General features: G+C 48.2%; 1 protein-coding gene across 3 annotated transcripts in view; it reads left to right on the forward strand.

Moving 5' to 3' along the window:
* The window catches only part of LRRK1 (leucine rich repeat kinase 1), a 75835-nt gene extending 48363 nt beyond the window's left edge, over window positions 1-27472 (forward strand). For 2 of the 3 annotated variants that reach the window (XM_027879184.1, XM_027879185.1), the window contains 17 exons: window positions 394-514; window positions 766-925; window positions 1527-1803; window positions 4778-4949; window positions 6336-6499; window positions 7569-7708; window positions 8987-9236; window positions 10631-10797; window positions 11883-12080; window positions 12746-13023; window positions 13208-13402; window positions 14155-14306; window positions 15898-16015; window positions 17348-17464; window positions 22706-23541; window positions 24116-24217; window positions 25998-27472. In XM_027879184.1, coding sequence (XP_027734985.1) covers window positions 394-514; window positions 766-925; window positions 1527-1803; window positions 4778-4949; window positions 6336-6499; window positions 7569-7708; window positions 8987-9236; window positions 10631-10797; window positions 11883-12080; window positions 12746-13023; window positions 13208-13402; window positions 14155-14306; window positions 15898-16015; window positions 17348-17464; window positions 22706-23541; window positions 24116-24217; window positions 25998-26175 — 3625 coding nt within the window. In that variant the 3' untranslated portion in view covers window positions 26176-27472. Of the gene's footprint in view, window positions 1-393; window positions 515-765; window positions 926-1526; window positions 1804-4777; window positions 4950-6335; window positions 6500-7568; window positions 7709-8986; window positions 9237-10630; window positions 10798-11882; window positions 12081-12745; window positions 13024-13207; window positions 13403-14154; window positions 14307-15897; window positions 16016-17347; window positions 17465-22705; window positions 23542-24115; window positions 24218-25997 lie in introns of those variants that run through there. The other variant, XM_027879186.1, reaches the window with a different exon arrangement.
* The last annotated feature ends 375 nt before the right edge of the window (window positions 27473-27847 follow it).

Here is a 27847-nt window from a genome sequence, read left to right on the forward strand (position 1 = left end):
ACTGGACTTGTCTCCAGAGATTGCTGGGGCACAGTGTTCTCCTCCTCCCTGCAATCCCTTCCAGGATGTGCGTGGCACCGAAGGACAGAGGGGGATGACTTTGGTCAGGCTGCCAGGGATGTCCCCAGAGATCCCTGAGCGCAGGGAACAGAACAGCAGTGCACAGTGAATGAAGCAGGCAGAGCAGAGGTTGTCCTAATACAGATGTGGCCTAATATATCTTTTCCAGGCCACTTGGTATTTTCTCCAAAGCTAAAAATGCTCACTGACAGCCTTCCTCCCATTCAGCTGACACAGGAAATTTAAAGCCACTGATAAGAGAAAGTGAGCCTGGAAAGGAAGCCAGTGTGCTGATAAGGTTTGATAATCTTTGCCCTTGCCTGACTTTTGCAGTGAGCTCTCGTGTAGGACTCTGGAAGGCCTCGAGGGACTCCGGCAGCTGATTTTTCATGTCACTTGCAACATGAAGGACATTGGCAGCTCCATTTGCTCACAGAAACTTGCGGGGAGATTGGTGAGAACTGGGAGTTCGTGGTGCTGACTTACCAAAGTGGGCCTTTTGGGGGGCTTTGTCTTGGATTGGGAGGTGAACTTTAGGAGTTATTGGTGATGCAGGAGGCATGTGAAGTACAAAGTTGGCAATCTGGCTTTGGGAAAAGACAGCACTGTAAGATCCCTGTGAAGGGGCGAAGGCAGCCAGTTCATCCCCAGTAGAGGGATGGCTGTCTGATACTGATCCTGCTGTTTCTCTCGTGTGGCTTGCAGATACCAAGGAGTTACCTCAGTCTTCAAGAAGCTGTCCTAGCAGAACAGCACAGGAGGAGTCAGAATGATGATGTACAGTATTTAACAGACAGACAAATAGAACTGATGATTGAGCAAACACCTGGAAACGATATCAAAGACTACGAAGACTTGCAAACTGGTAGGTCAGATCAGACCAATGATTTCTGGGAAATTAATATCTGTGTCCAACTGAAGTATTCCACAAATAGTAAATACAAAGTGCTCTACACCAGTGCAGAGGTCGCTTAAAAATTTGGCAAGACAGCAAATTAGTAATGGGACTTTGGGGAGGGGACTGGGAAGTTTCTAGGATGGTCTGAGTCTACTGATTTTTTTTTTTTTTTTAACAAGCTTTGTCTCGTTTCTGCTCTGTGAAGAATGAGGGTTGCCATAGTTTCAAGGCTGACTTCTCTGTAGGGCCCCAGTCTTGTGATCTTTACGGAGGCCTTTCTCCACAGAAGGCAGGGAGAGCCCTTCCCTGTGAGGATGGCAGGAGGAGGGTAAAGGGGAGGTGTCATGGGGACAGAAATACTGCCTGTGAGGCAGTGAGATGTGGGGTTTACAAGTGGAGTGTCAGATAGCAGCACTCCTCAGATAAATGTTACTCTCTTGACTTGGCTACGTGCTGGATGTATCTGGAATGCATAAAACTGCACAAACTGCCTCATAATCTCATTCTTCTGCCCTGTGGTTTCCTCATGCTGGTCTGTTGCTGATCTCCAACTCTTTATTTTTTGCAGCAATTAATTTTCTCATAGAAACAGGTACACTACTGCACTTCCCAGACACGAGCCACGGCCTGAGGAACCTCTACTTCCTTGACCCTGTCTGGCTCTCCGAGTGCCTGCAGAGGATTTTCAACATCAAGAGCTCCAAGTCTGTAGCTAAGAATGGAGTCATCAGAGCAGAGGATCTCAGGATGCTGCTGGTTGGGACGGGTTTCACTGAGCAGACCGAAGAGCAGTACTTCCAGTTCTTGGCCAAGTTTGAAATTGCACTGCCTGTGGCAAATAACAGGTGAGTTGATAATTCGAGCAGCTTAGTCAGACTGGAGAAAAACGCCCATTTAATCAGTGGATATTAACAGGCTTTGCCACTCTAAGTGGTTGTCTGGACAAGGATCTTGCTCTGAGAAAGTGAGAGGGTAATGGAAGGCGCCCATCCATTCGGGCTGTATTTCCTGGCTTGAGCATCCTTTGGTCCAAACCAGCTTTCAAGCTTTGCAGAGCAGGTCTTTGTCCCCTGGGTGCACTGAGGCTGGTGACAGGCTCAGCCACCAGCCCGGAGGGGCGGTGACACACATGGCTGGGGATGTGGCCATGAGCAGGTGGAAGCTGTGAGCGCTCAGCCGGCACAGCTGCAGCCGAGGGAGGATGTGAGGCCGTGGCTGCCAGGCCTGAAATATGGATGGGCTGGAGTCATCTGTTTCCAGTGAAAGATCCTCCATTCAGAGCGTGGCAGAAAACTTTGGGTAGTCAATAATTATGTCAGCCCTGAAAGTAGTAGTATTTTTATTTCTAGTGAAATCAGGAAAGCAGAGCTTCGGTAGCAACGTGATTCACTCTCAATTTTTAGCCTCAATAGGTGTTGATCAATACTTTTCCTAGAAATATCTAAGAAACCTCACTCTCTTTAAATGTTAATGAGTCCTCCTCCCCCTCTGCCCCCCGATCTCTTTTCCTCTGGGCAGAGTTCCCTGCGATTTTTCTCTCTCCCATCTGCTTGGCGACAGCCTGTTGTTGGGTTAGCGGTGGAACCAGAGTTGTATTGCACTTTTGATGTGGCATTTGCATTTCACTTCCTTGCCCTCGCAGGACAGCGCGGCTGCATCGCCCTGAGCCCCTCGGGAGCTCTGAATGCCAGCACAAGTGCAGCATTCTCTGGGCTGTCATTATGCCTGTCACTTATCCAGTCCCGGATGCCAACAAATTTTCTCAGGCTTAACACAGATAAAGCAGCAATGTTTCTGCTCAGTCCAAAATGCCTTTTGGACTCCTTGTCGCTATCTGCCATTTTTCTCCGAGGCAATTACATTGTCTGTGCCTCGGGAACAAGGAGACTGCTTTTTTCATGGCCTGCCCGATGTTTTTTTGAGCAATCCGAGCCACATTAGCGGAATATTCTTCCCACTGACGGACTGTAGCTATAGCAGGTTGGATTAATTTAATGTACTAGCCAGACACAGAGCAGTTATTTGTTACTGTGCTGCTGCAATTATTGTCTAGATTGCCAGATAGAGTTTCTGTGCAGTCAGTAGAGAAAGCAGCTGCCAGTTTCTGTTCTGAAAGGGTGGATGGGGGCATGTTTCACATATTTTCAAAATTTGCATTGGCTGTAACTCAAGAGCGTCAAATCACCATCTGTGTTATAATCCACTATATAGTTGTGGTCCAGAAGGGCCTCACTGGCCCTTCTTATACTCCTAGTATACATCCCTTTCTTGGATGTGCTGAGGAAAATTTATTGGCTGTCCTATGATGCATCCACTACTTTTGTAGAGCAAGAAGTTTTAGTCTGTTGCACTCCACTTCCGTGCTTAAGGTGCACGTAATTAAGCTGTGTTCCTCTTGCTAAATTAGGGTTAAAAGTGGGGATTCTTATTGTAATTTATAAGTGAAATTTTGAATAGTTTTACATTCCAACGATGCTTCATGGAAGAGATAATTCGGTGGTGGATGATGTCACCAGATGTTATGGACTGTGACATATGGAGAGAGCTGTTGTCTAATGATGGCTGCTTTTTCTGAGCTGATGTTTCAGGTTTTACAGGATACTGCAGCTGCTAGAGAGAAAACATGAGAGGCTTACAGCCTTGAATTCTGACCCAGGATTGGTTCTAGTTGCGTGTCTGGTCCCCACCACTGTTACTTTGGTCAGGTCCCTTGGCCATGTGCCTCATGGCTGTCATTGTGCCCATCAGGGAGGAGCCCCAGATGCCAACACATTTTCTCAGGCTCAGCACTGATAAAACAGCAGTGTGTCTGCCTGTAAGCAAATAACATTTTAGGTTGCACAGGCATCCTGGGATGTATTTGGTTCTGAAGAGAATCACTGTCAGGAGATTTACTGGCAGGTATTGAAAGCCATAAGCTCGTAATTTTCAAAACAGTTCTAGCGTTCCAAGGGGTTTTAGCTTCTCAAATACTAAAGATCACGATGAATGAGTATTCTGGGCTTACTGGGAGGTCTGAAAATAATTTGTTGTGGTCTCCTATACCAGCATAACTCTGTTCCTGCTGACCGGTCAGGCACAGATAACACCGAGTCTCCTCCACACTTGGGCAAAGTACCTGATAATCTGATTGCAGGAGGAGTCTGAGCAAGACAAGGGATTTCTCTGCTGGCATCAGCCTGGCAAAGTGAGCTCTCGCTTTGAGAGTTTGTCAGGGATGTGGCAGGGATTCATCAGTGTGGAACAGCAGGAAACCCCGCTGTGCTGACCCATGGGGTGCTCTTGTTCTGGAGCTGGGGGGGGGGACAGCCAGAGCAGTGCGGTCCCTGCCACCTGGAACTGCATCACTGCCACCTCCCAGGACACCTCCTCTCCCCACCTTCTGGGCTTATTGAACCTGAGCTGCTGTAGGTTGTTTTTTTGCGTTTATCTTCTGCTCCACAGCTGTAATCCCCTGCTTGTTACCAGTGCAGAGTAGTACCGAAGAAACGAGTCCCAGCATCACAGCTGTTCTAATGACTCTTATATTTAATGCATTTAATTTGTGAGTACACAAATGCTCACTACATCAATTTTAGCCCTGTCCAATAGCCCTGGCTGGATTATGTAATGTCTGTTTTGCCTCTGCTTGCTTCCATAGCGTAAATTAATTTCTCCATGTATTGCTGCAGTGCTTTAGTCTAAAAGCTTTTTTATATGCAGTGGGCTGTGCCATTAAAAATCTCTTTGGAGACTGAATCGCCTTATTATCCGGTAACAATGTACTCACTGTTACAAGCTGTAGCTAAAATCTGAGCTGCTGAACTTGATGTGTTTCAGCTACCTCCTCCCTCATCTGCTTCCTACCAAGCCAGCATTGGATATCCATGGGCTCTGCCACCAGACCACAAACACAGTCCAAAGGGTCTTCAAGATGAGTTTTGTCCCCGTTGGCTTTTGGCAAAGATTCATAGCCCGGATGTTAATCAGCCTGGCAGAGATGGACCTCCAGGTAGGTTACTGTGTCTCTCTGCGAGCAGAGAAAGACAGCTGCGGTTGTTCAGTGTAAGTGGGATGTCTCTTCACATCCAGCTCGCTTCAGTCACAGACTTCAATGGCATTATTTGAGTAAAGAGGGAGAGATGAGACTCTGCAATCAAAATCTGATTCTGTTTTTAGAGTAAGAGTCATTGAGAACAACAGTTGGCACCGGGGAAGAAAGCCTGAGTTCTCCACAGCCTCTTTATAACATGATCTCCTGGAAGGTCTCAGTACCTTCAGCATCTTCCAATTACAAGCAATTGGAGTTCTGCCTGCGGCTCCTGTCCATGACCATCCCACTAGGCCAGACTCTGCTCACAGCGTTTGCCAGGGGAGATCTGGAACAGCTCCACCAGAGTCAGCTATCTGAATGTCTGTGGTTGAAATGGGAACAAAACTACAGGACTGTGGCCTTAATGAGGCACCCTGTTAGTGCAAGTGCTATGAATGTCATTAAAATAGTGTTTGAAGGTTTTGAGAGCTGAGTGGATTTTGATGTTGTTGCAGACACATGTTTGCAGCAGCTTCCGTCTGAAGCCGTAATAAATACCTGCAAAATATTTATAGGACTGCTGTGATATCTTCTTGACAGCTCTCCATTAAACTGTGGTCTGTCAGCGATGTACAGAACATGGAAAACATGATACCTGTTTTTGGAAGGTCCTCTGTGCTCCAGGCTTCTCAAACCATGTAATAACTTTACCTCTTTTAATGGGCTGTCTTGGCAACCCCTTGCTCACATCCTCATGGGCACTACATAATCCTAGAGCACCTTTCCTAGGAACCTCATCCAGTCCTCATGAAGGGAATGGAAAGGTTCCCAGGCGTCAGACCCGTCTGCAGTCAAATAAATGTTGGAGCAATGAGCACAGAGGAGTTCTGCAGATTAACTTTTTGGTTTTAAAACAGAAATACATTTTGCTCTAAGTGCTGGTTTGAAGTGTCTTGGAGAAGAGCCATCTTCCTCCCACTGAAACAGGTGGAAAAGTTAACTCTCTACATTGAAGGCAGACTTTATCGCTCTCTAGAACATTTAGTTCTTTGGGTTTACAAGACTTTTGCAAATGCACAATAAATATGACAAATGTCACAGTCACAGAATTAACTTTGCTCACTGATACGCAACTGTTCTGTTTTTGAGTGGCACGAAAAACATTTCCGTTGCTGCAAACCCAATTTTACTACATCTATTTCCATTCCATTGGAAAATTTTTTACGAGCACAAGTCGCTTTTAGTGGAAAAGGTACGACAGCACCTGTGAAAGCCAAAAAAAGAAGTCACCTTATGGCTTGATTAAAACATCCTTGAGAGAAATTTCAGCAATTTAACGACTTCTTCGTTTTCTGCCTGTTTCAGCTTTTTGAAAACAAGAAGAACACCAAGACAAGAAACAAAAAGGTGACCATCTACAGCTTCACAGGCACCCAAAGGAACCGCTGCAGCACATTCCGAGTCAAAAGGACTCACACTGTTTACTGGCAGGAAGGTCTGTTCGTTACCTTTGATGGAGGCTATCTTAGGTAATTTGTGTTCCTAATGCAGCATGTGTGACAGGGCACTAATAGAGTGTATGAAACACATCAGCTCAGTGGAGATGAATGGGCCTGACTCATGCTGTGTGCTCACTCATCAGGAGAAGAGGAGGCTCTTAAATGGACATAACTCATCTGGTAACAACTGGTGACAAAAATGATCTGTAACTGATTTGTTTGGCAGTTCTGAATATATCAACCTTATCTGTTATTGCAGCCACCAGTTTAAAGAGGCCCGAGAACAGAAAGTGGTATTCAGAACAGGACTCTGCCAGCGTAAAATCATGCATTTTCACATGCAAAGATTCCCTTACCTCATTGAGTTTTCCACTAAATCCTAAAACTTCACCACTGTGTGTCAGTAACACAGGTCAATGGAGCTGCTTCTGTGCAACAGGGGACTGTGGTTGCATTTGCTCTTTCAGTCCCTGCCAGGATAGGGGTGACCGCTGGTACTGTTACGTGGTTGGAGATCAGAAGGAAACAGGGACTTTCCCGAGTTTCAAAGCTCAGTAGATACTTGGACCCAGATACTGCAGATCACAGGCTGGAATCCCAAATTCTGGACCACGGTAGTGGTCATACTCTTATTTCTCCAAGTACTTCAGGGAGTTATAGTTTCATGGGAATTGTGCAAAAATTATGTCAATAAACTTTTCCTAAAGTTTTTGGAATCTTTGTTAATCATATTGTTATTCCACTGGAATTTCATTACTGATTTTAAAACTCCCAACCTTCCATCATCCTGTATGAGGCATTTCTGTCAAAACTCTCCATCATACTCAGCTCACTTAGGCCAGAGTTTTCTCTAGGTCTGACCTTCAATAGCATTTACCCTCTGTGAGTAACTGGCATTTCTATGCAAGAATTCCCTTCTGAAAGCCATCTGCAGAACAGACTGAATTGAAAATCACCCTCAAAAGCTAGACTGCTTTTTGTTTTGATGGCTTATGAACTACGTGTTATTATGGAACTCGGTTTTCCTGCCAGACAGAAAGTTTGTTGACACTGATACTTCACAGAAGCTTCACAGGTCTGTCTTTTGGCTTTCTTACAGTGTCGAGTCTTCTGATGTGAACTGGAAAAAGAAAAAAAGTGGTGGAATTAAAATCATTTCCCAGTCAGAAGTGAGAGACTTTTCAGCCATGGCGTTCATCACGGACCACGTGAACTCCTTGATAGACCAGTGGTTTCCTGGTAAGAGAGTCACTGATTTTCTGTGCAGGGTTAGGTCTTTTTTACAGAAGGTTCTTTAACAGAGCTCTCCCAGTGCACAATATGGTGTGTTAATTGAAGACCCCTCAGGCTCTGACAGTCTCAACCCCATAACATTTGGAAAAAACTGATAAACCAGCAGACAGATTGAGGTCAGTTGTCTCTTAATAGGCAGACATCATTTTGGCATCAGCTGGGATCAGAATTTGCCCACTGTTTCTAACATCCTACAAGTTATAAAATTGTGGTGTGAGGGGCAAGAGTGAATGTTGTACCAAGGACTCTGTGCCAAGGTGACTTCCTTGACTCCTGCAGCTGTTTTTCCTGTGCTCTGCACAGATCCTGCTGTTACCCAGCGGGCTGTTTGCAACCCCAAATCGCTTTGTTTCAAACCAAAACAAAATCTGAAGTGTTCTTTGTCATCCCACAGTGGTCTAGAAAACAGTGCCAAAGTCTCTTAATTGGAGGCTCTCTGGAGGAAACAGTGGTGCACTCTCACACATTCACGTTCTATGTGTTTTGAAGATAAAAGAACATTTTATTTGCCTTTGGATTAAAATAATGCTAACATTAATCACTGAAGCTTGAGAAGAGTCATGACTTCAAAGGCTGCAGCCTGTGTTCACCCTGACTAATTGTGGGCATTTAACAGAGCCTGTCACCACAAAATCCCTGTGTACTTACAGGAGAGGTGTGAACCTCCCAAAGGCTTAGTCTTGGTACAATCCCCATTTCTCTTATGTTGCCCATGCATCATCACCTGGGTGCTGCAGGTGAGTGTTTACCCTGAACCTGCACCTGCAGTGCTCAGTCTGAGCTCAGCGTGCTGTGCCTCCCAGTCTGCTCCCATTCCCATTCCTGCTCCCCACCTGAAGCCATCTGGCAGCTTGCAGTCTGGGAAGACAGATGCGTCCAGCAACTAGGAGAGTCTCTCCAGTGCTTTGTTCACATGCTCCTAATTTTTGCTGGTCCTGAATATGTTTTTTCCTCGCCAGCCTGTGCGTTACCCGTGCCCAAAGCAGGGGAGGTGGCAGGTTACGTCCCCAGTCCTGTCTCCACAGTGCTGTCCCTGCTATCTCTGCATACTTTGCAAAAAGTTGGTTTCTATTCCAGTCAATGCTCTGCTGCTTTCATGAGCGTGACCGTTTTCAGCCAGTGGACCCAGGCAGTGCCTGCAGACATTCAGATGCACTTGGAGCTGTTGTTCCTCCTCAGTTTGGGTGAATGATGTTGTTTTCTGTTTGCTTGCTTGCTCTGAAGCCCTCACAGCCACGGAGAGTGATGGCACGTTGCTGATGGAGCAGTATGTGCCCTGCCACATCTGTGCAGCTGCCAAGGCAGAGGAGAATGAGTTCGGTGAGAAGATGGAGGATGCCCAGTACTTTAACATGGAGGACTGTGTCCTGACTGCCATTGAACTGGACTACATCATGTGTCCCAACCACCCTGACATCCCCGTTTCTCTCCAAGAGCTGGTCCCAGAGCTTTTCATGACCGATTTCCCTGCCAGGTAGTGTTATTTGACGGCCTTTGATTAAGTTTCAATGCACCCATGTCATTCAGTTGGACTCTTTTCCTAAGTTATCTCTGCTAGAGGAACATACTGACCACAAGAAACAAATCCATCTGCTCTGGCAATTCATCCTGAACTGCACTCCTGGTGTTTAGTGCACTTGCCTAGACAATAGCTGTGTGCTGACCGAGTCATCACATTGGGGGTCCTTTGAGATCGCTGTGAAAGTCCCTTTTTAAAGCCACAGCTGTCCTGCATTGCCCAGTTCTCTGGCCAGAGCTTTCTGTAGCTGGAGTCTTTCTGGAATCCCACAAAGGAGATTTTAATGTGGCAAAACCAAAAGGAAGTGCTGCTGCATCACAAGGTTGGCCTTGAAATTGCCTGACTTTTTTTAAGGGGCTGTAGGTGAGTGAATTTATAGGCGCCACAAGACAATTCACACCGAGTCGAGGCTCCTGCTCGGCTGAGAGCTGCTGGATGTGTTGGATGTGTGGCAGTCCTGAACAGCTGAAACAGCTCTTCCCTACCCACAGCACCACTGCCAAATCTTTAAGCTGCTTAACTGCTTTCCCAGATGGGTTTGGTCTTATACCCCTTATTACTTAGTGTGTAGAACAAGAGACCTGACAGCAGGCAGGACAGGACACCAGCATCTCCTCTGGTTCATTCTCTCTCAGAACTTTCAGTGCCCAATGCAGAACCTCTAGACCAGACTGCCCTGTTGGCTGCTGTCAGACCTTTCTGTGCTCCCACTGGCCTCTGTTGCTTTCTTGGGGTCATTTTTCTGGGCAAGCACCCCATCAGCTTGTCAGACAGCCCTCCTCACACTGCTATCTCCTATAGATTTATTTGACGGGTGCGAGGCGAGTGGAGATGTTTGAAGTGTGAACAGCTGTAAAAGTAGTCTCTGGGAGAGTGGGGAAATGATGAATTACAGCCTGGGAACACTAAGCTGATTTGAATAATCAGGTTTCAGAGTGTGGGGCTGTTCATAAACATCCTGTCCTGCCTCAGTGGAGAGAAGACGAATGGAAGGTAAATGAAGCAAATAAAATCGTTAATACAGATAGATGGTACAAGTATCGGTACTTGTGTCATCTGGTTGGAAAAGAAGCTTATGTGCTTTCCAGATCTGTTTGACTCTTGTGGGATAAACTAGTAAAAACCCTTTTTTGCTTATTTGCTCAAGTTTTTTCTGGGACAAATCTCTTGCACAACACAAGCCAGCACAGAGTACACTGAGATGACCAAGGTAGTTTAGGTTATCCAGTCCTCTTGGTAGATAAGACAAGAACCTATCAGGCATTTGTGAAAATGGAAATCGCATTAAAACCATGACTTTACAATGTCTTTGAAATTTTAATTAAAAAGCCCCAATTTCTCCTTGGCAGACTGTTCCTGGAAAATAGCAAACTGGAATGCAGTGAAAATGAAAACAACGTTCTTGGCCAGGGTGGAAGTGGAACTGTTATATATCGGGCACGATACCAAGGAAAGCCAGTGGCTGTGAAGAGATTTCAGATTAAAAAATGCAAGGGTTCTCCCACTTCAGCTGCAGGTACAGTACACAATCGGTGTTGGGAATCAGCTCCTGCAATCCGTGATCCCAAACTAAGACCAAAGAGCCTTTGCTCTCCAGAGTGCTGGCAGCACCTGTTTAAATACAGCTTTGAAATAAATAGCAAAACTGGTGTGTTTCAGTGGAGGAGGAGGAGGAGGATGCATCTTAGAGTTCTTCATGAACACTTGTAGCCTTGAAGGTCACTGGCATAGGAGCTTCTCTCCTGCAGATCATGGGGTGGATTTGTAGGGTGCCAGGGCAGAGCCAGGGATTGGGGTGGAAGGTAGGATTTCATCTCATGTTCCCACCTTTCTGACCGTGAGAAGTGTGGATTTGCATGGGTTTGCACTAAGGACTTGTGAGTCTCCACCTCTGAATTAGCCTTTTGTCCCATCTGTGCCAGCAGCTGCAGAAAGCAAACTGGGAATCCTTCTGAGCCCGCCAGCTCCTCCAGGCAGGGATGGGCTCTCATGTCAAGTCCAGGATTCCAGCAGAGCCTCAGTCTATGGACAAAGGAAAGGGGAAAGGGGCTCATATTCTTCGTTTTTGTCAGGGGAGGATGTGGTGAGCTCCTGAGCTGTGGAGGAGGCCAGCTGCTGTCCCAGTGACAAATAACCTTTGGGAAGACCCAACCTTCCTGAGCAGCCTGTGGCACAAGGACCATTATTGTGCTGGGTCTCTCATCTGGCAGGAAAACCAGGAAAGGGTAGGGAAAGACCCCTTCCAGCAAAGGGTCTGCAGTGTGACATCCACACAGAGTCCCTGCTTGGAGAAGCACAGCACGAGTTTTCCAAAGTCATCCAGGTGAAATATGAGATCAGCATGTGCCAGACGCACCAGAGCCCGGTGTTAAAGGGCCAAAGGGAGGTTTTGCTTCCTGAGGTACCATATATATCCTACTTATAGCCAGTGTCTGTTAGTGGCTCATGCATCAACACAAGGATTCAACTTAAAGCCTTGCTGTTGGTATCATCCCACCAGCTGCCTTCCTCCAGCAGCCCTTGCTCAGTGATTGGCACCTTGCAAAGAGTTTGTGGCTTGGTTTCTGAGCTGGCAGTGAGAAGGGGGTCGTGTCTTGCCAGATACCATGCTGAAGCACCTGAGAGCCATGGATGCCATGAAGAACTTCTCAGAGTTCCGCCAGGAGGCCAGCATGCTCCACTCCCTGCAGCACCCCTGCATCGTGTCCCTCATTGGCATCAGCATCCACCCGCTCTGCTTCGCCCTCGAGCTGGCCCCCCTGGGCAGCCTCACCACTGTGCTGTCTGAAAACTCCAAAGGTAAAGCCAGGGTCTCCCCACTGAGAGAGATCACTCTTCAAGTGACAAATAGTCAGTAATATTTAAATTACTGCTTGATTTACCGGAAGGGGATTTTTTTTCCAGACTAGGGGAAGTGGAAGGGGTGGAATTGTTCTTAAACTGTGCTTTTGGGAACCTAGTAAAAAATTGATGCTCACGATTTTCAAAACTACTTTGGAGACCTGGATTTTCAATTTTCCTGCAAATTAATATGAAGTGCATCTCAATTCAGCACTGCATGGATGGTGCTGTGTTCCTCCCCCTGCAGATGGGTGTCTGGCACTCTAAATTATCTCATAAGTATCTTTATTTCTGTTGCTGTCAAATGAACGACGCTAATTCCAAGATAAGTGGAGGCCATCTGACCCTCTTGGCACCTTGGCTTTGTGTCAACTTCCAGTCAAACACTAATTTTCACCAGAAGATTTAGGAGCCTAGAAGTGAAAGGGTTTAAAAAAAGAATCTAATAGGACTGTCAGACACATATAGTAACACAAACAGTGTCATTTTCAAAGGTGGCATTGAGTGATGTTTTAAAAGGTTGTCAGATATTGCTCTGGAGTTAAAAAGAGAAAGAGAAAGGGGGAGAAAAAGGCAGTTGTGGCAATTACAGGAGCTGAAGACAGGCTGTTCCTTTGTGCCAGGGTCTTCCTTTGTGCCGCTGGGACACATGCTGACACACAAAATAGCGTATCAGATTGTGACAGGCCTGGCCTACCTGCACAAGAAGAACATCATCTTCTGCGACCTGAAGTCGGACAATATTTTGGTGTGGTCCCTGGACGTCAAGGAGCACATCAACATCAAGCTCTCCGACTACGGCATCTCCCGGCAGTCGTTCCACGAGGGCGCGCTGGGCGTGGAGGGCACGCCGGGATACCAGGCCCCTGAGATCAGGCCTCGCATCGTCTATGACGAGAAGGTGACTGGGTTATCCGTGGGGCAGCCCCCCTGGCAGCGTTGGGGGGCTGGTGCCATGCCCTGGGGCTGCATTCCCTTATCCGTGGTGGAGGGCAGCGCTGCTTTCCCGCTCTGGCTTTCCTTGCTCTCATCTGCACCCACCAAGGGCGCTTTGCCCTGATTTTCCTCTCTGTTTCCGGCTCTAGGTCGATATGTTCTCCTATGGGATGGTGCTGTACGAGCTGCTGTCTGGCCAGCGGCCTGTGCTGGGACACCACCAGCTGCAGATCGCCAAGAAGCTGTCCAAAGGGATCCGCCCCGTCCTGGGGCAGCCGGAGGAGGTGCAGCTCTACAGGATGCAGGCACTCATGATGGAGTGTTGGGACACTAAGCCAGAAAAGGTACAAGACAACCCTCCTGACCCCTGTTTTCTGATCTGGCTGCCCTCTTCAAGCAGGAGGGCTGAGCTGGCTCTTGGTACAGCAGAACACCTCGATTCCCCGTTTACCCCTCCTGCTGATTTGGCCCAGAACTTCTGTTGACTGGAATGAGAGTTTTCTGAATGATATGATGACAGATCTGTGGCCTTAGACCTCTGTGGTGACTGGAAGGTCCCTTGATGTCAATGGCAGTTAGGCTGTTGATTTCACCAGGACAAGACGTTGCTCATAATTTCTAGAAGCAGCTCCAGTATCAAGCTGTGAGTGCAACTACAGAGACTTCAAAACCCCTGAGATTATAAAAGGAGGAATGAGGAGGAAAAAGGTTCAAAGTATGAGAAAAGGATTATGCTGCATTGCATTTTTCATTAATTACAGCTCGGGGTTTCAGAGCTGCTGTCCTTCAGACAAAGGTGAGCTCGTCTCTCAAAACAGCTACACCCTGTCAAGACAGCTTCCAAATTCCATAAACCTGAAGAAATTTATCAGCAAAATGTGTAAGAGAATGACAGACCCAGCTTTAATAAATAATCAGAGAATGGTTTGGGTTGGAAGGAACCTTAAAGACCATCCAGTTCCCTGTACTTGTGCTTGGGATTGCCCTGGTCCAGGTGCAGGACCTTGTACTTGGCCTTACTGAGCCTCCTGTTCATTATGGTTCTTCTATTTCATTTTATTTGACATTAAGTCTTTCTCTTTTCCTTTCCCCTCAGCGTCCACTGGCCATTTCTGTGGTAGGACAGATGAAAGATCCTACCTTTGCAACATTCATGTACCTGCTGCCCTGTGGGAAGCAGTCCTCCTTCTTCTGCTCCCAAGGACAGGAGTACACTGTGGTGTTCTGGGATGGGAAGGAGGACACCAGGTGAGATGGCTCATATTGGTAATTTCCTTTTTTTCTTTTTCCTTTTTAAGTAAAAACCCTTCAGCACCTTCCCTTCTGCCTCTGGGAGGGAGGTAAAGAAGGTGAAAGTGAATTTGGGTGCATGCCAAGGGTATGGTGAACACTGTTTTCCCAAACTCTTTTAATTGGGAACAGTGGTTTCTTTATAAAGGACATTTAATGAGCTTAACTCTGCTTCAGTTAATATGAGGAGAAGATTAGGGCAATGTAATGATTCACACACACAGGATGAAGCATTTGCACATGAGAACAGACGTGTTCTGCCTTTCCTAATGAGGCCATTTAGCACTAAACCTTTCCTAATTGAGGCTGCAGTTCTATCTCTCTTCTGCAAAGCAATTAAGCACATGCTTAAATCCTATTGCAATCATCGGGAGTTAACCACATGCCTGGAGCTGTGTGTGCATCCAAGTGTGCACTGCCAGTAAAATGTATTCCATACTGAAGGCATGTGCTTAAAATGTTATTAAATTGTGACTGAGGTGATGGCATTTTGCTCAGCCACATGTGACCCGTGGCTAGTTAGGTTCATTTTTATGGATGCTACTGATTTTTATAGCCCCGGTCTTATTTGGAAACGTTCACAAACTGATCTGAATTTTATAATAATGTGTTCATTATTTGAAACCATGAAGCTAATGGGGTAGGTACGTGATTTGTTCATGAATTATTTGCCTTGCTATTTGTGGCACCTGGTCAGTCATTCAGTGCAGACAGTGCAACTCTTCCTGCTAAGCTGGTGGAACACATGGCACTCACAGATGTATTTTGAATACGTGGATGATGTCCAAATATTCGCAGCGATATATCTCAGTGAATCAGCTTCCTGAGTGGACAATCCACTTAGGAGACTGCTGAGTAGCAAATTACTTATATGTGACAGATTTCAGGACGTGTAATTGCTTGTGCCACAGTTGGTGAAACATCTGGGGCTCACAGATGTGGTCGTGAATATCCAGTTATTTGTTCAAGTACTCAAACTCAGTAAACTTCCCCAAACAAATAAAATGCTTTTCGCTGCAAAAAAAAAATTAATTAGTCATATTTATAAATTATTTGATTGGGTTACAGATCTTGACTCTTATTCGGAAGAATCATGCTCTTCTGTTTATGTGCTGGATTAATAATGAAGGCAGATAATATCGAGGCAGTGAACTTGGAAATGGAGTGGATATTCTCTTGAGAACCTAATGGGCAAGATGGGCTGAGGCTTCCCAGCTATTAATTACTGCTGTTGAGCTGGAGCTGTTTGCCTCACAGCTGAATTACAGTAACGGGCCATGTACACTATCCTGATCCTTTCCATGCAAAATCAGAGAGCTGAGTGTAAATCTTCACAGAAGCAATTGCACGTTTGCCCCCCGAGGAAGAGCCGTGGCACATCTGTATTTCTCTTCCTTTACAAGGACCATTTGCAGGGGTGTGGGCCCTTGCAGCGTCATCCACATCTGGACAGTTGTGTTATGGCTTGGCCGCGAGTGCCACGTACCTTCCCGTAGCCTGTGCAGGCTGAACGTTGGCTACAGGAAATCGTTATCTGCTCCTTTTTCAGAAACTACACGGTGGTGAATCTGGAGAAGGGAGTCATGGAAGTGCAGAGGATGAGCTGCCCAGGAATGAAGCTATGCTGCCAACTAAAATTTCAGAATGCCCTCTGGGCAGCCACGGAGGTGAGCGTTGCCTGTGCCTCGGTGCCCCCCTCGAGAGGGGCCTCGTTAGGAGAGACACAAGCGAAGAGAAAGAGCCTGGTTAATTAGTAAAGCCGAGGGTGGGGGAGACAATGGGCTTCTCAGATGAGCAGCGTGACTTTGCATCTGCTGTCTCCAGGTTTATTGTTCCTCCCTGTCACGTAGCTGATACCTGGAACCGAATCCTGCTCAAAGCGATCGCGGGAACCTCGGCTTTCCGAGGGGAAAACTCTCCGGGTTGGAGCGATCTGTACCCCGGGGGTTCAGCTGGGAAATGTCCTTATCTGCGAGCGATAAAGGGAAGCAGTGACAGAAACCATGCATTTAAGGGTGGGGTTCTGAAGGAGGCCTGAGGGATTTCAAAGTTGGTGGGAAACGGGTACCCAAGTTTTGTGCTCACCCTGGAAAATTGCAGCTAAAAAGATAAGAGTGAGAGAGTGGGGCTGGTTTATACCCCAGAGCCCCCATCCACCCATCAGAAAGGGCAGTGTTAATGTCAGCCTGTTCTGACATGATTATTTGACACAAAACAGATGAAAAAACAGCCCCAAAAAAAGAAACATACCTGAAATGCAATGTTTCAGAGTGGGGAATAAAAGGACACAGTGAATAAATCATTTGTGTTGGTTAATTCACTCCACTCTGGCACAGATGCTGTAACTGGGTGAGAATAGAGATCTTTTTTTACCATGTAGAAAAATCAGCTATTTTGAGTTTTTCTCTTCCTAAATAGAGATAATTTTCAAATATTCATGTTTTTTTTTTTCAGAACAGTGAGTATAGAAAAACTAAAATTCAAAAATCTATAAAGTATTGTATTTCCACCTTTTGGATCAAAAAATGGAATGTGTTGCTGTTCTACAGACTGGGTGCTCTTGGTCGGTCTAGTAGATTTATGAGGTGTGGAGCAGATGTAATTCCACATAAAATGTAATACCAGCTTTCCATGAATTGACGGAATAATGCAAAATAACACACAACGTGCTTCAGTTTGTTGCTTGGGATTTTTGCAGTCAGGGTTGTCAAATGCTGCTTTTAGATGTGGTGATAAAACCCCTATAGTGGTGATTTTTAGTGGCTTTTGGATAACGCATATATTGCCCACAGCTCATTCTTGGGAAGGCAGCACCTGCTTTCTACCCACAGACAGGGCAAACAAAGACTCTCCATGGAAAACAGATATCCAGGCTTTGGGCACCGAAAAGATACCAGTAAAAACCGGTTTTGGAACCAGCTAGATCCTGTTCAGGTATCAAAATATGGAAAGCATGGAAGGTGATTGGCATTTACAGAATTTTCTGTGCTCTTTCGCAGGACCAGAAGATTTCTGTGTACGCGTTGCAGGGCATGTGTCCCTTAAAGACTCCACTGAAGGGTTTAGACACTCCTGCTACTGTGAGCTGCTTCCTGGTGATGCCTGTTGTCAAAAAGGTAAGGAGCAACCTCAAGGAAAAGGGGCATTAGTGAGACTCAGCTTCAGGTGCTGAAGGACTTTGCAAAGCCCAGGAACATTTTGGCACCGGGAGGAGAAGGTTTCCTGGTCTTGGTGTCTCTGCCAGAAGACAGAGGTGTGAGCAAGAACCTGAGTCAGGGGACCGAAGCTGGCACTTCCAAGCCTGCTGGGAAAATAGTCAAAATAGAGCAAATTTCCCTGCAAGGAAATTTTCCAGCTGTGTTTCCACATCACTGGAAGACAAGGTTTAGGCTGATCAAGCAAAGTAGGGAGGGCATGAAACAATAATTAGAATAGAGATTTGTGAAGTGCTAATTCAGGATGTGGGTATATCCTGCCTCTTGTGCCCTCTGTTTTCCTGGGATGTGTGCTGTTATTTGTGTGCACAGTCATCTATAATATTATCTAGGCTCAGCCACACTTCTGTTTTGGTTTTGAATGAGAACACTTAGACAATACAGCTGTTTTGGGTAATACTCTTAGGGATAACATGTATAATTACTCTTATGGGTAATAACACAAGTTATATGCTATCTATCTAGTTCTGGAATGGCCAGCATCCAGTTTTTGGCAAGAGAAATCTGACATGGGTGCCTATTGTGGGCAAGTCTTGGGAGATGTATAAAAACTGTTTGCGAGCTAAATTACCTCCGGTTTGCTTACAGCCACCTCAAGTGAAAACATATAATTATGTTCCAACATTACTGGTAGCTGTGTAGTCTTTGCAAATGCCAGCAGACTGGTCTGTGTCTGCCAGCTCGACGTGGAGCAGCTCTGGGAGCGACAGTGGGGCTGGTTTATACCACAGGCCCGTCCTGAGCTCTTGTCCATTTCTGGCTCGTTTGCTCGGATTGCTGCATCCCCGCAAACTGAATCCGAGGCAGATGGTTAGTGTAAGGTGTGCTGCCTCTCTTCCAAACATGGTGCAAGTAGCACTAAAGTAGGGCATGGATGTGAAGTTGGCACGGGGGTGGATTTTTCCTGCCGGGAGGCTGCATCTGTCGGCTTTCTTTGGCTCCCGGACCTGCAGCGTTTCTGTGCCGTGGAGTTTCATTTCTGATGTGTAGGGCAAATTCCTTTTTCGTGCTGCCTGAAGTTTTGTCCAGGACAGTCGAATGGGTCTTTCACTTTCAGCTTTTCCACTGTCACACAGCTTGCAAAGCCATTCCTCAGGGGTTACGAGTGGCTTTATGTCTCCTGGTTTCTATTTCCAGTTTGTGGCTTGCCTAGAAAATGTCATAAATAATGCCAGGCCCTACAATAGCAATATTGAGTCTAGACACCTCCCTTCCTCCCCCGACCCTACCCAACCTTCCAGAAATCCACATCCCTTCAGCGCACTCCTTCTCAGTTTATTGGACTTACTTTTTCCTCTCTCCTTTCTATGAATGAGTTTGGCAGTGAAATGGCGAGAGCAGCAGCCGTGGGGATGTGCAGACCAGGTTGGCAAGAACTAAACCAGCCTCTTCTTCCAAAAATTCTGAGTGGAAAGCTTACACTTGTCACACTCACTGTGTGACCAGTGAGCTCTGTCAGAGTTATCAGAGTTGTTGTTGTCCAGTGGAGAAGAGAATTGCATTTTCCTGGGAAGAAAGCCTTTAGCTGATGAGATGTGAGGTAACTTTTAGTCAGAGAATTGCCGAGGGATGTTGCTGGGAAGGGGAATTCTTTACGACTGCCTTGGGAAGGCTGATCCAAAAGAAATAGTTTCCAAAACTTGGTTTCTCATCCAAAGGAAGCATCATGGAAATTTAAAAGCAACAGAGAGGGGCCCAGAATCCGAAACTCACCCAGCAGGGAAAAGTCTTGTATAATTTAAGCTTTTTGTTGCGTGCTTTCTGTCACCAGTATCATTCTTTTTGGTAAACAATACAATTTTCAGTAAATTTCCTTTCAGAAAAAAAAACCACCAAATAAGCACACAAACAGGTTAAAAACAGCAAACCGAGATGATTTCTGACTTGGTTTGCAAGCATTCTTACAAAGAGATGAGGAGGGGAGAGAGAGACCTGAATGGGTGCAAGACTCTGGCCTCTTGCAGAAACCTGGAACACACGGGAACAAAAGCTGCATTTAAAGGCTGCAGCCTGCCCTGTGTGTGCTGCCAGCAGTGCCAGACCCTGCAGGGATCAGAGGAGGAGGAGGAGGAGGTGACCAGGCCCTGGTGTCAAGGGCTGTATCGTGGTTTTTTTAGCCTCCTCAGAGTGGCCGTGCCGATGGCCCCGAGCCTTGTGCTATCCCAGGACAGGACGTCTGGAGCCGGCTCATCCCTGCACATCCCACCCCGTCACGGCCCCGCTCCGGGGCCTTCCTCCTGGCACGGCGGGGCTGCTGGCAGGGCCCAGCCTTCAAATGCAGTTTTGTTGCTGCGTGTTTTTGTTGGCTCTTCGCGGAGCCCGAACGTCGAAAATGAATTCTGAGAAAGTTACTTAAGGTTTCTGGAGGCTGCGGCCCTGCCTGCCTTTGGTCGCTGTTGGAATACCCGGATCGGGAGGGCTTTGCCTCCCTGCCCAGCTGCACCAGCAACAAGTGAGCTCTGGCAAGGCGGTGGCACCCGTGGGGAGGTGATTTTTGCCGTGGTCTTCCATGAAATCGGTTGCTCCCTTGGCTCAGTCACGTGAGGGATGGCAGGTGGAGGATGTGTGTTTGGGTGATACTCTCAGGTGCATGGTGTGACCCTTGGGGATGGTTCTGTGCAGGGCCAGGAGCTGGACTGGATGGATGATCCTTGTGGGTCCCTTCCAACTCGGCAGGTTCTGTGATTCTGTGATTTGAGTTCCCAATCCACATTTCTTATCTCTCTCTCTCTCTGAGAGAGAACAACAGTAGCTGGATAGAAACAGGACCCAAGAGCCCTCAAAGCCAAGGCAGAGAGTAATAAATGCCCCAAAGCAAAAAGTATCTTCCCAGTTTGCTTCAACAGTTCTGCTATCCCAGGCAGGATAGGATTTGGCATTGATATTACCAGTAACACCAGGTGGGGGTCACTGACCCAGCTCTGCCTTCTTATGGTGCCAACTGCTCAGTGCCAGGGAAACTTGGCTTGTGGAACCCAAAAGGGAATATGGATTCTGTCCTGCAGTAGCTGACACACTAATCAAAGAAATCAAAATATTTTTTATGAAGACTATGCTTGGATAATTCAGCATTTTCAAATCAAATCAAATCAGACAAAATTATAATGTCTGAAGACTTTAATGGTGTCCTGTGTTCATGCTGGGAGCAGTTCAGGTTGACATACCCACATTACAGTTAATATCAGATGCTCCCATTTCAATTTAAATTTTCCCTTTTTAGTAAGAAATGCCCTTTGTGCGGGGTCCTTTGGACTGAAAAAGCTGGACCATTTTCACCAGAGAAATGTGGGCTGTTCTGCTTTGTTTTGTTCAGTTTTAAATAATTGAACTCCTTTCCAAAGAAAAAGTAACCCAAGGCCCAGCTTGTGCAAAGCATCATGCCATGTTCCAACCTATTGATGCAACTCCCTGGCAAAGCCAAATCCAGGAGCCTTTGCACCAGATGCACATGGCAGCAGGGACATGGCACTGAGCACTGCAGGTCATTGGGGTTTCTTTTAATTAGAGGTTAGAGAATTGGGACTGGACTGAGTTAAAAGTCCAAGCCCCATTTCACAACTTTCCACTTGCTTCCCTAGTTTTTCCCATTACAGTAAAATTCTCCTGTGATTTGGATTAGTCATCCAGGGCTCAGTGCTCTAGTGGTTTTACTCATACTTGGTGTGCAGAGAGTGCCTCTTTGTCCAGGACTCTTCACGAGCCTTGCAAACAGAGCTGTCAATTAAATAACACTTACCCTGCACTATCTGCCCCTCGATAGCTGGAGCAAGTCAACACACTGATTTCAACCTCTGTGGGTTTAAACAGCCTGGGAGCTTTCTTCCAAGGCTGACAGAGCCATGATCCTTGGAAGGGCACAGGGATCCCTGAATTTATGAGCAGCAAAGGGTGACTCAGAGCCCTCAGCCCATCCCACTGTCCTCCCAGGCTTCCCACCATGGCAAGGCTGTGGAGGGGTGAGGTTGTGTTGGATCAGCTGATGGTGCTCTGTCTGGTTCTGTTTGGTTTGCTGTGCTTAGTCCAGGCAGATTGGAACAACAGCAAAAAAAAGTCCTGGGTAAAGGGGTCTTTTTTTAGAATATATTGCTCTCCAGGGAGGAAATAGAAAGGCCTTTGAGGTAGGTATTGTTTTATCTGCTTCACAGATCGGGGAGTTTCTAGTACAGACCCAAGGTCATGGGGAGTTTTGTTCCCAAGGGATCCATTTCCCAGTCTGTTTAACAGCATTTTGCACCGCTGTGATGAGCTGGAGGAGTTGGTGAGCCGTGGCCTCCTCAGCAGCTCTCGCCCACGGGACGTGAGGGCATCCATCGCCACAGCGCCACAGCCAGCACATCTGTAGGCTGAGGGGCAGGTTCTTACCAACGTGCAGAATTGTTCATGGTGCTTGCTGAACTGCTGCTGCTGGGATGCCTCTGAGCTGCCAGGGATCCCAGGCCCAGAGGACGTCCCCGGGAGGTGCAGTGGTCTCAGAGCAGCAGCCATCGGATGTGGAGTGTACACTGGATGCTCTTATTTATGAGGATGTTGGCTGTCTCTTTCCATTTTTACTGCATTTCTTCCATTCCTCTCCTACCTACACTGATAGCAATAGCTTTACTTCTTTTTGGAAGTGAGCTGAGTTTCTACAGCTGGATTCCAAGGATCATGATGGCTGCCTCTGAACATACTCCAGCTTGAATTTGTTAACTGTCAGGGCAGGCTGCCAGGTCCGTCTGTCCGCCCTTGCCAGTAAAAGAGAGGTAATACTGGGTGAGAGGAGTATGGCTCTGCAGCAGCTTCTTGGTAATGACTTCTTTTTATGTTGCTGTTATCGCTGTTCTGGGATAAGTTACCCGTGCTCTTGCAGCATGTGAGAAGCAGCCAGAGCCTCTGGGATTGAAAGGTCTTGTACTGCAGATACATAAAGAAGCAGGAAAAAAATCTTTACTTTGGGGGTGATGAGGCACTGGCACAGAGAGGTTGTGGACTCCCCATCCCTGGAAGTCTTCAAGGCTGGGTTGGACGAGGCTTGGAGCAAACTGGTCGAGTGGAAATTGTCCCCGCCCGTAGCGGGAGGGTTGGAATGAGATCATCTTTAAGACCCCTTCCGGCCCAAACCATTATGTGATTTCATGAGGTCCTGCTGTCTCTTTCTTGCAGAACTCATATGTGGTGCTGGCCGGCCTGTCAGATGGACTTGTAGCCGTGTTTTCAGTGTCCCAGGGCATGCCAGGGGACAGCTGCTCCTACCTGTGCTCCCACACAGCCAACAGGTCCAAATTCAACATTTCGGATGACGACCCCCGGCAGAACCCGTACCCCGTGAAGGCCATGGAGATCACCAACAGTGGGGCAGAGGTGTGGTACAGCAATGGCCCCGGCATCCTCATCATTGACTGCGCCTCCATGGAGATCAGCAGGAGGCTGGAGCCCTTCAGCCCACCCTCGGTCATCACATCCATCGCCTGCAACTCCGAGTGCCACGGGGAGGAGGTGGTGTGGTGTCTGGACAATAAAAGCAACTTCCTGGTGATGTACCACGCTTCCACCTACCAGCTCTGTGCACGCTACTTCTGCGGGGACTGCAGCCCCCTCAGGGACATGTTTACAATCCAGCAGCCCTCGGCAGCCATCCCAGCTACAGCCCCCATCAACCACAGGGTGATGGAGAACAGCCCAGTGGGGGACATGAGCATTATGTACAGCCCAGAGGTGGGCACCCAGATCCTGAACCACCAGGACTCGCTCACAGATTACTGCTCTGTGTCTTCCTACTCCTCCTCGCCTCCCAGCAGGGTAACCCGCTGCCCGTCCAGCCTACCCAGCTCGCCCGTGAGCTCTTCCAGTGCACCATTCTCCATAGACTTTGAGGAGTCTGAGAAATTTAATGAGCTGAAGGCCCCCCTGGATCACGATGCTGTGCCTGTGGGTGACAACACAGAGAATCTCCAAGCCATCAAGATTCTTCCAGTGAAAGACCTCATATGGATCCCCAGGTAAGCGGGTCCCTTATCAAAGCAACTTTGCCAAAGTCCCTCGTGGGCTGAACGTGAGGTTAACTCAGGCTAATTCAAGATATTTTGCATTCCCAGTGTGATTCACCTGGCCAGAAAGTTGTTACCATTAAGAAACTTTGTTCCCAGTACAAGGGTACATCCATTTTCTACCCGTTTTTAAAGTATCTGGTGTTGAGCAGAAATGGCCACTGGTCTTGCTGGATTGATTTCAGCGGAATAAGAAGGGGCTGGTCAGACTCAAAGCCCTGTTTCCCCAGCTACTGAGGGAACAAAGAGCAGCAGGCAGCTTCCTTGCTCGGACACAACCCTGGCAAGTCCTGTTGCCTCCTGTGGAGCTGCTGGAAACCACTGGGAAGCTGATTTTGCCTGTCACGGGATCTCTCACTGCAGCGGATTCAGGATGCCCCTGTGGCATCGCAGTGCCCCTCCCCTGCAAGGTGTCATGCTGCAGGCAGGCGTGCAGCAGAGGGTGGATATCCAACATGGATTTTTCCTCAGCTGTCAGCATCCCTGTTGCTGAGTATGTGTGACATCTCCCTTGTTTCTCTTCTAGGAGAGGAGGGGATATCATCATTATCGGGCTGGAGAAGGAATCGGGCACCCAGCGGGGCAGAGTGATCGCTGTGCTGAAGGCTGGGGAGCTGGCTCCCTACGGGTGAGGCTGACTGGGTCACACCACTGTCCAGGGGCACAGGGGGACTGGGGGGCAGGAGGGGGCTCTGAAGGCTCCAAGGGCTCTTGGGAGCTTCCTCTTGGCTTCCAGTGGCCTCTGAGAAGGTCCCAGCTGGAGGAGACACATTTGCTGGTTGCACATAGAGGCACGTGCGTGCTCTTCAGCGTGTCAGATGGTGAGGGGAAGGTACTGTGGGTCTCCAAAATCCACAGAGATCCGATACCCCCATAGTGAAACAGGCAGGACCGTGCACAATGAGATAAAGTCGGCCTGATCCTGCCCGGTGCTGGCTCCTGGTGCTCCGAGGGCACCTGGCAGAAGGTCGGTGGAGCTTGGCAGACTCAGGCCCCACACTCAGAACAAGAGGTGTATTTATGCAGAGCGTGGTGCTTGTCTGTGGCTGCATTCACGGGGGTCAGGTTGATGTTCTGGCTCTAAATGAGCACCTTTGTGCTGTGGGCAGTGACGGGGCCGGGGGACGGCCCCTGGAGCACAGGGGGGAGCAGTTACATACGTTAATTTAAAATGTTTCATACAGCGAAGAGAGTCCAAGTAAATAAATAACTGCTGGAGAGGTGGGGGTGTTCCTGCTGATCACTTAAATACCGGTCTGGGATTGTACTATTTATGTCCAAACAAATGCAGGTTAAGCAGTGATTATAAATGGTCATTTATTACCACCAGGCAAAAACAACAGGAGATCAAAGGGCTCCTGCCATTCCCTCTACTCTCTAGAAATGAGAGTCTTTATCAGTTAGTTAGGGGGAAAGTATTCTCCTTATTGGTCACAGATACTCTCAGGTTTGTTTTGCTTCGCCCAAATTGAGTGTGGAGTTAAGGTGAGGTGTCATAGCATCTCTCACTTGTCCTGACTGGTCCAGGCGTGATGGCCATTGACTCTCCCTGTTTTATCTGCAGGATAAAGAGCAGGATAGTGCCTGACTGCTCCAAGGGCAGAGCACACCAGGGAGGGGAGGGGGCTTTGTAGGGGCAGTTTGTGATGAAAATCAGCTGCCAAGGACAGCCCCTGTGGGCAGTGCTCCCATCCAGGGGCCTTTCTTGGGAGACAGTTTGGGGCCAGCCTTCCCCATCTGCTATCGGAGCAGTAGAAAGGGCCCAGCAAGGTTGGACTTGTGTCCCTCGGACTCTGCAAGGGCCACCTCCCTCAGGGGTATCTGCAGGACCAGCTTCAGTGAAGACCATGAAGGGCAGCACACACAGCGTGATGCTGTCATGCAGGGTGGCTCCTGCAGGGACCTCACGGATCCCTGGCTGCTACCACAGCCGTGCCTGGTGCTCTGGGCTCAGGCTCTGGGCTCAGGGCTCAGTTCCTGAGCTAGCAGAGCCAGGCTCCATCCCAGTTCCACCCTGTATTCCAGGCTGCCTAAGCTCTCAGCAGCCTGTTAGCTGTGGCATGCTGGAGCTCTTTTGAAAATGCCCAGCTGGCAGCAGGCACAAGAGTGTGTGGATTTAGCAAATGGGGAGATTAACAGCAACTTCAAAATGCCACGGCAGACTTAAGCCCCCACCTGAATGTTTAGGCACCTGAATCCCTTTGAAAACCTTTTCCCCTGTCACTGAGCCGCTTGGTTTTGCGGTGACACAGTTTCTGATCCCCCTCTTTGTTATGTTCTCCTTGCTCAAAGATTTGCAGCTTATGAAAAGATTGCGCAGCTGGAAGGGAAGCTTGTGAGCCGGTGCTGCACTTGCAGAGCTGCTTTTTGTCCTCATGCCCTTCCCTGCTCTCTTCTCCCTTCCCCAGGATGCTGGTGGATGCAGCCCTCGTAGCAAAGGACACGGTTGTGTGCTGCTTTGAGAACGAAAACCTGGAGCGGTGCCTGGCTGTCTGGAGGGGCTGGAGTGCCAGAGACTTTGACATTTTCTACCAGGCCTACGAGGAGCTGGGAAGGCTTGAAACCTGCATGAGAAAGAGGAGGTAGTGCTGGTGGAGCTGGGACCCGAGGCTCGACAGGGGATGGAGGTGTCCTGCTCCAAGGTGTCCTGGACTCGGAGACACGGCCCAGAGAGGCAGGGGATGAGGGGTGGTAGGGGGAGTGTGTGTCTGGTTTGCTGCTAGTGAGTGCTGCGGGGTTCCCAGGGCTGGAGCCCCATCAGGGCTTTTGGGGACCGAAGAAATGGGTGTGAGCAGGGCAGGGATGAGCCCGGGAGCTGGGCCAGCTCTCCGCTCTCCTGCTCCGTCACACGCTCCCCTGCGCTAGTCGAGAGCAGAGGGTGGAGGTGGCTGCTGTTCTGCTCATTCCTCTATTTCCAGTTTGTTCTTCCCCATTTTAAATTCCTTCCTCACCTTCAGCATGCCCTGGCTGCTGCTGCTGCTTTGATCCTGCGTATGTCAGCCAGGAGAGCTCCGTTAGCTCTTCCCTGGGAGCCTGAGCACGTTGCAATCCCGGCTGCCCGCTGGCCGGCAGCGCGGGGCACTGTGGGCTGATCCACCCTGTTCCCAGGGGAATGCATCTGCTGGAAGCCCTGCACTGTGGGGCTGCTTCCCACCTCCCTGCAACTCCGTTAGAGGCTACTTTCAGGTGTAGTCCCTGTGTACAGACACCCTGGTGTAGGAGCCAGCAATAAGCTGTGGCTGGCCACTGTGTTCCTGGTTCCTACAAGCTGTTGTGGTGCAGTGTTCCTGTGAGGGAGCCCAGAACAACCTGCCAGGAATGCTGCACCTCGAGTGAGTGAGCTGGTTCACTGCACTGCTGCAAAGTCAACTGTCAGTGGAGCTGATGGAAAGCAAAGCCGCTGGGTGTGACAGATACTCCTGGTGGAAGAGAAGGGAGCCCCGTGACGGGGAAGGTTCATAAGCTGTCTCTGCTCCACTCCTCTTTCTCTTGGGAAATGCACTCTGGAGCAGTGGGAACACAATAAGCTCAGTTTGCCTCTGTGTATCTGTGCAGCTTCCGCCCACCACAGCTTGTATTTTATCTTCATTAGTGGCCTGGGATGCTGGTTTGGCTCTGAATCCAATTGCACTTAGTTATCCCAAGCATGTACAGCAGTGTAAAAAGTGAGCCTGGCTATGCACCCTGTATAAAGGTGTACAGTTTGAATTTTGGACCTTTTTTTTTTTCCCCTTCTCTATCCCAAGGAACTTGTGTGAGCATCGGCAAGGCTGGCCAAGGCCGAACGGGCAGGTTAACCCTCTGGTTCACATTTCTGTTGCAGGCTGCTAAAATATCCTTCTTCAGAGACAGAATGTATCTTAAAAATAAACAGATTCCTCCACAAATGACACTGCACTGGTGGCATTTCTTATTGGCAACCCATTCCTGCTCCAAAACCCGCTGCCCCCATTGTGAGCCAGGTCAGGGTGATCAGGAGGAGAGAAGGGGATGGCAGCTGGGTTTCATGGGACTTGTGAAGAAGCTTGAGAGATGCTGCAGTGATGGGTGTGAATGTGTCCCAAAACCTCCTGGGACTAGGGAGAGTGAGTTCCCCAAAACAGCTGAGATCCTAAATGTTCCCACCCTGGAATCAGGATAAAATCCCCCCTCCAGCAAACCTGAAACCTCATTAGCACAAGGCTCCATTAAGCGAGCACCGCACGTGCTGCAGGAATGAATCTCCAGGGGCAGAAATAAACAGAAATTAAAAACAAAA

This window comes from Empidonax traillii, unplaced genomic scaffold (assembly GCF_003031625.1).
Source record: "Empidonax traillii isolate 1590-97213 ecotype Southwest subspecies unplaced genomic scaffold, ASM303162v1 scaffold52:size1600334, whole genome shotgun sequence".
Taxonomy (NCBI): Eukaryota; Metazoa; Chordata; class Aves; order Passeriformes; family Tyrannidae; genus Empidonax; species Empidonax traillii.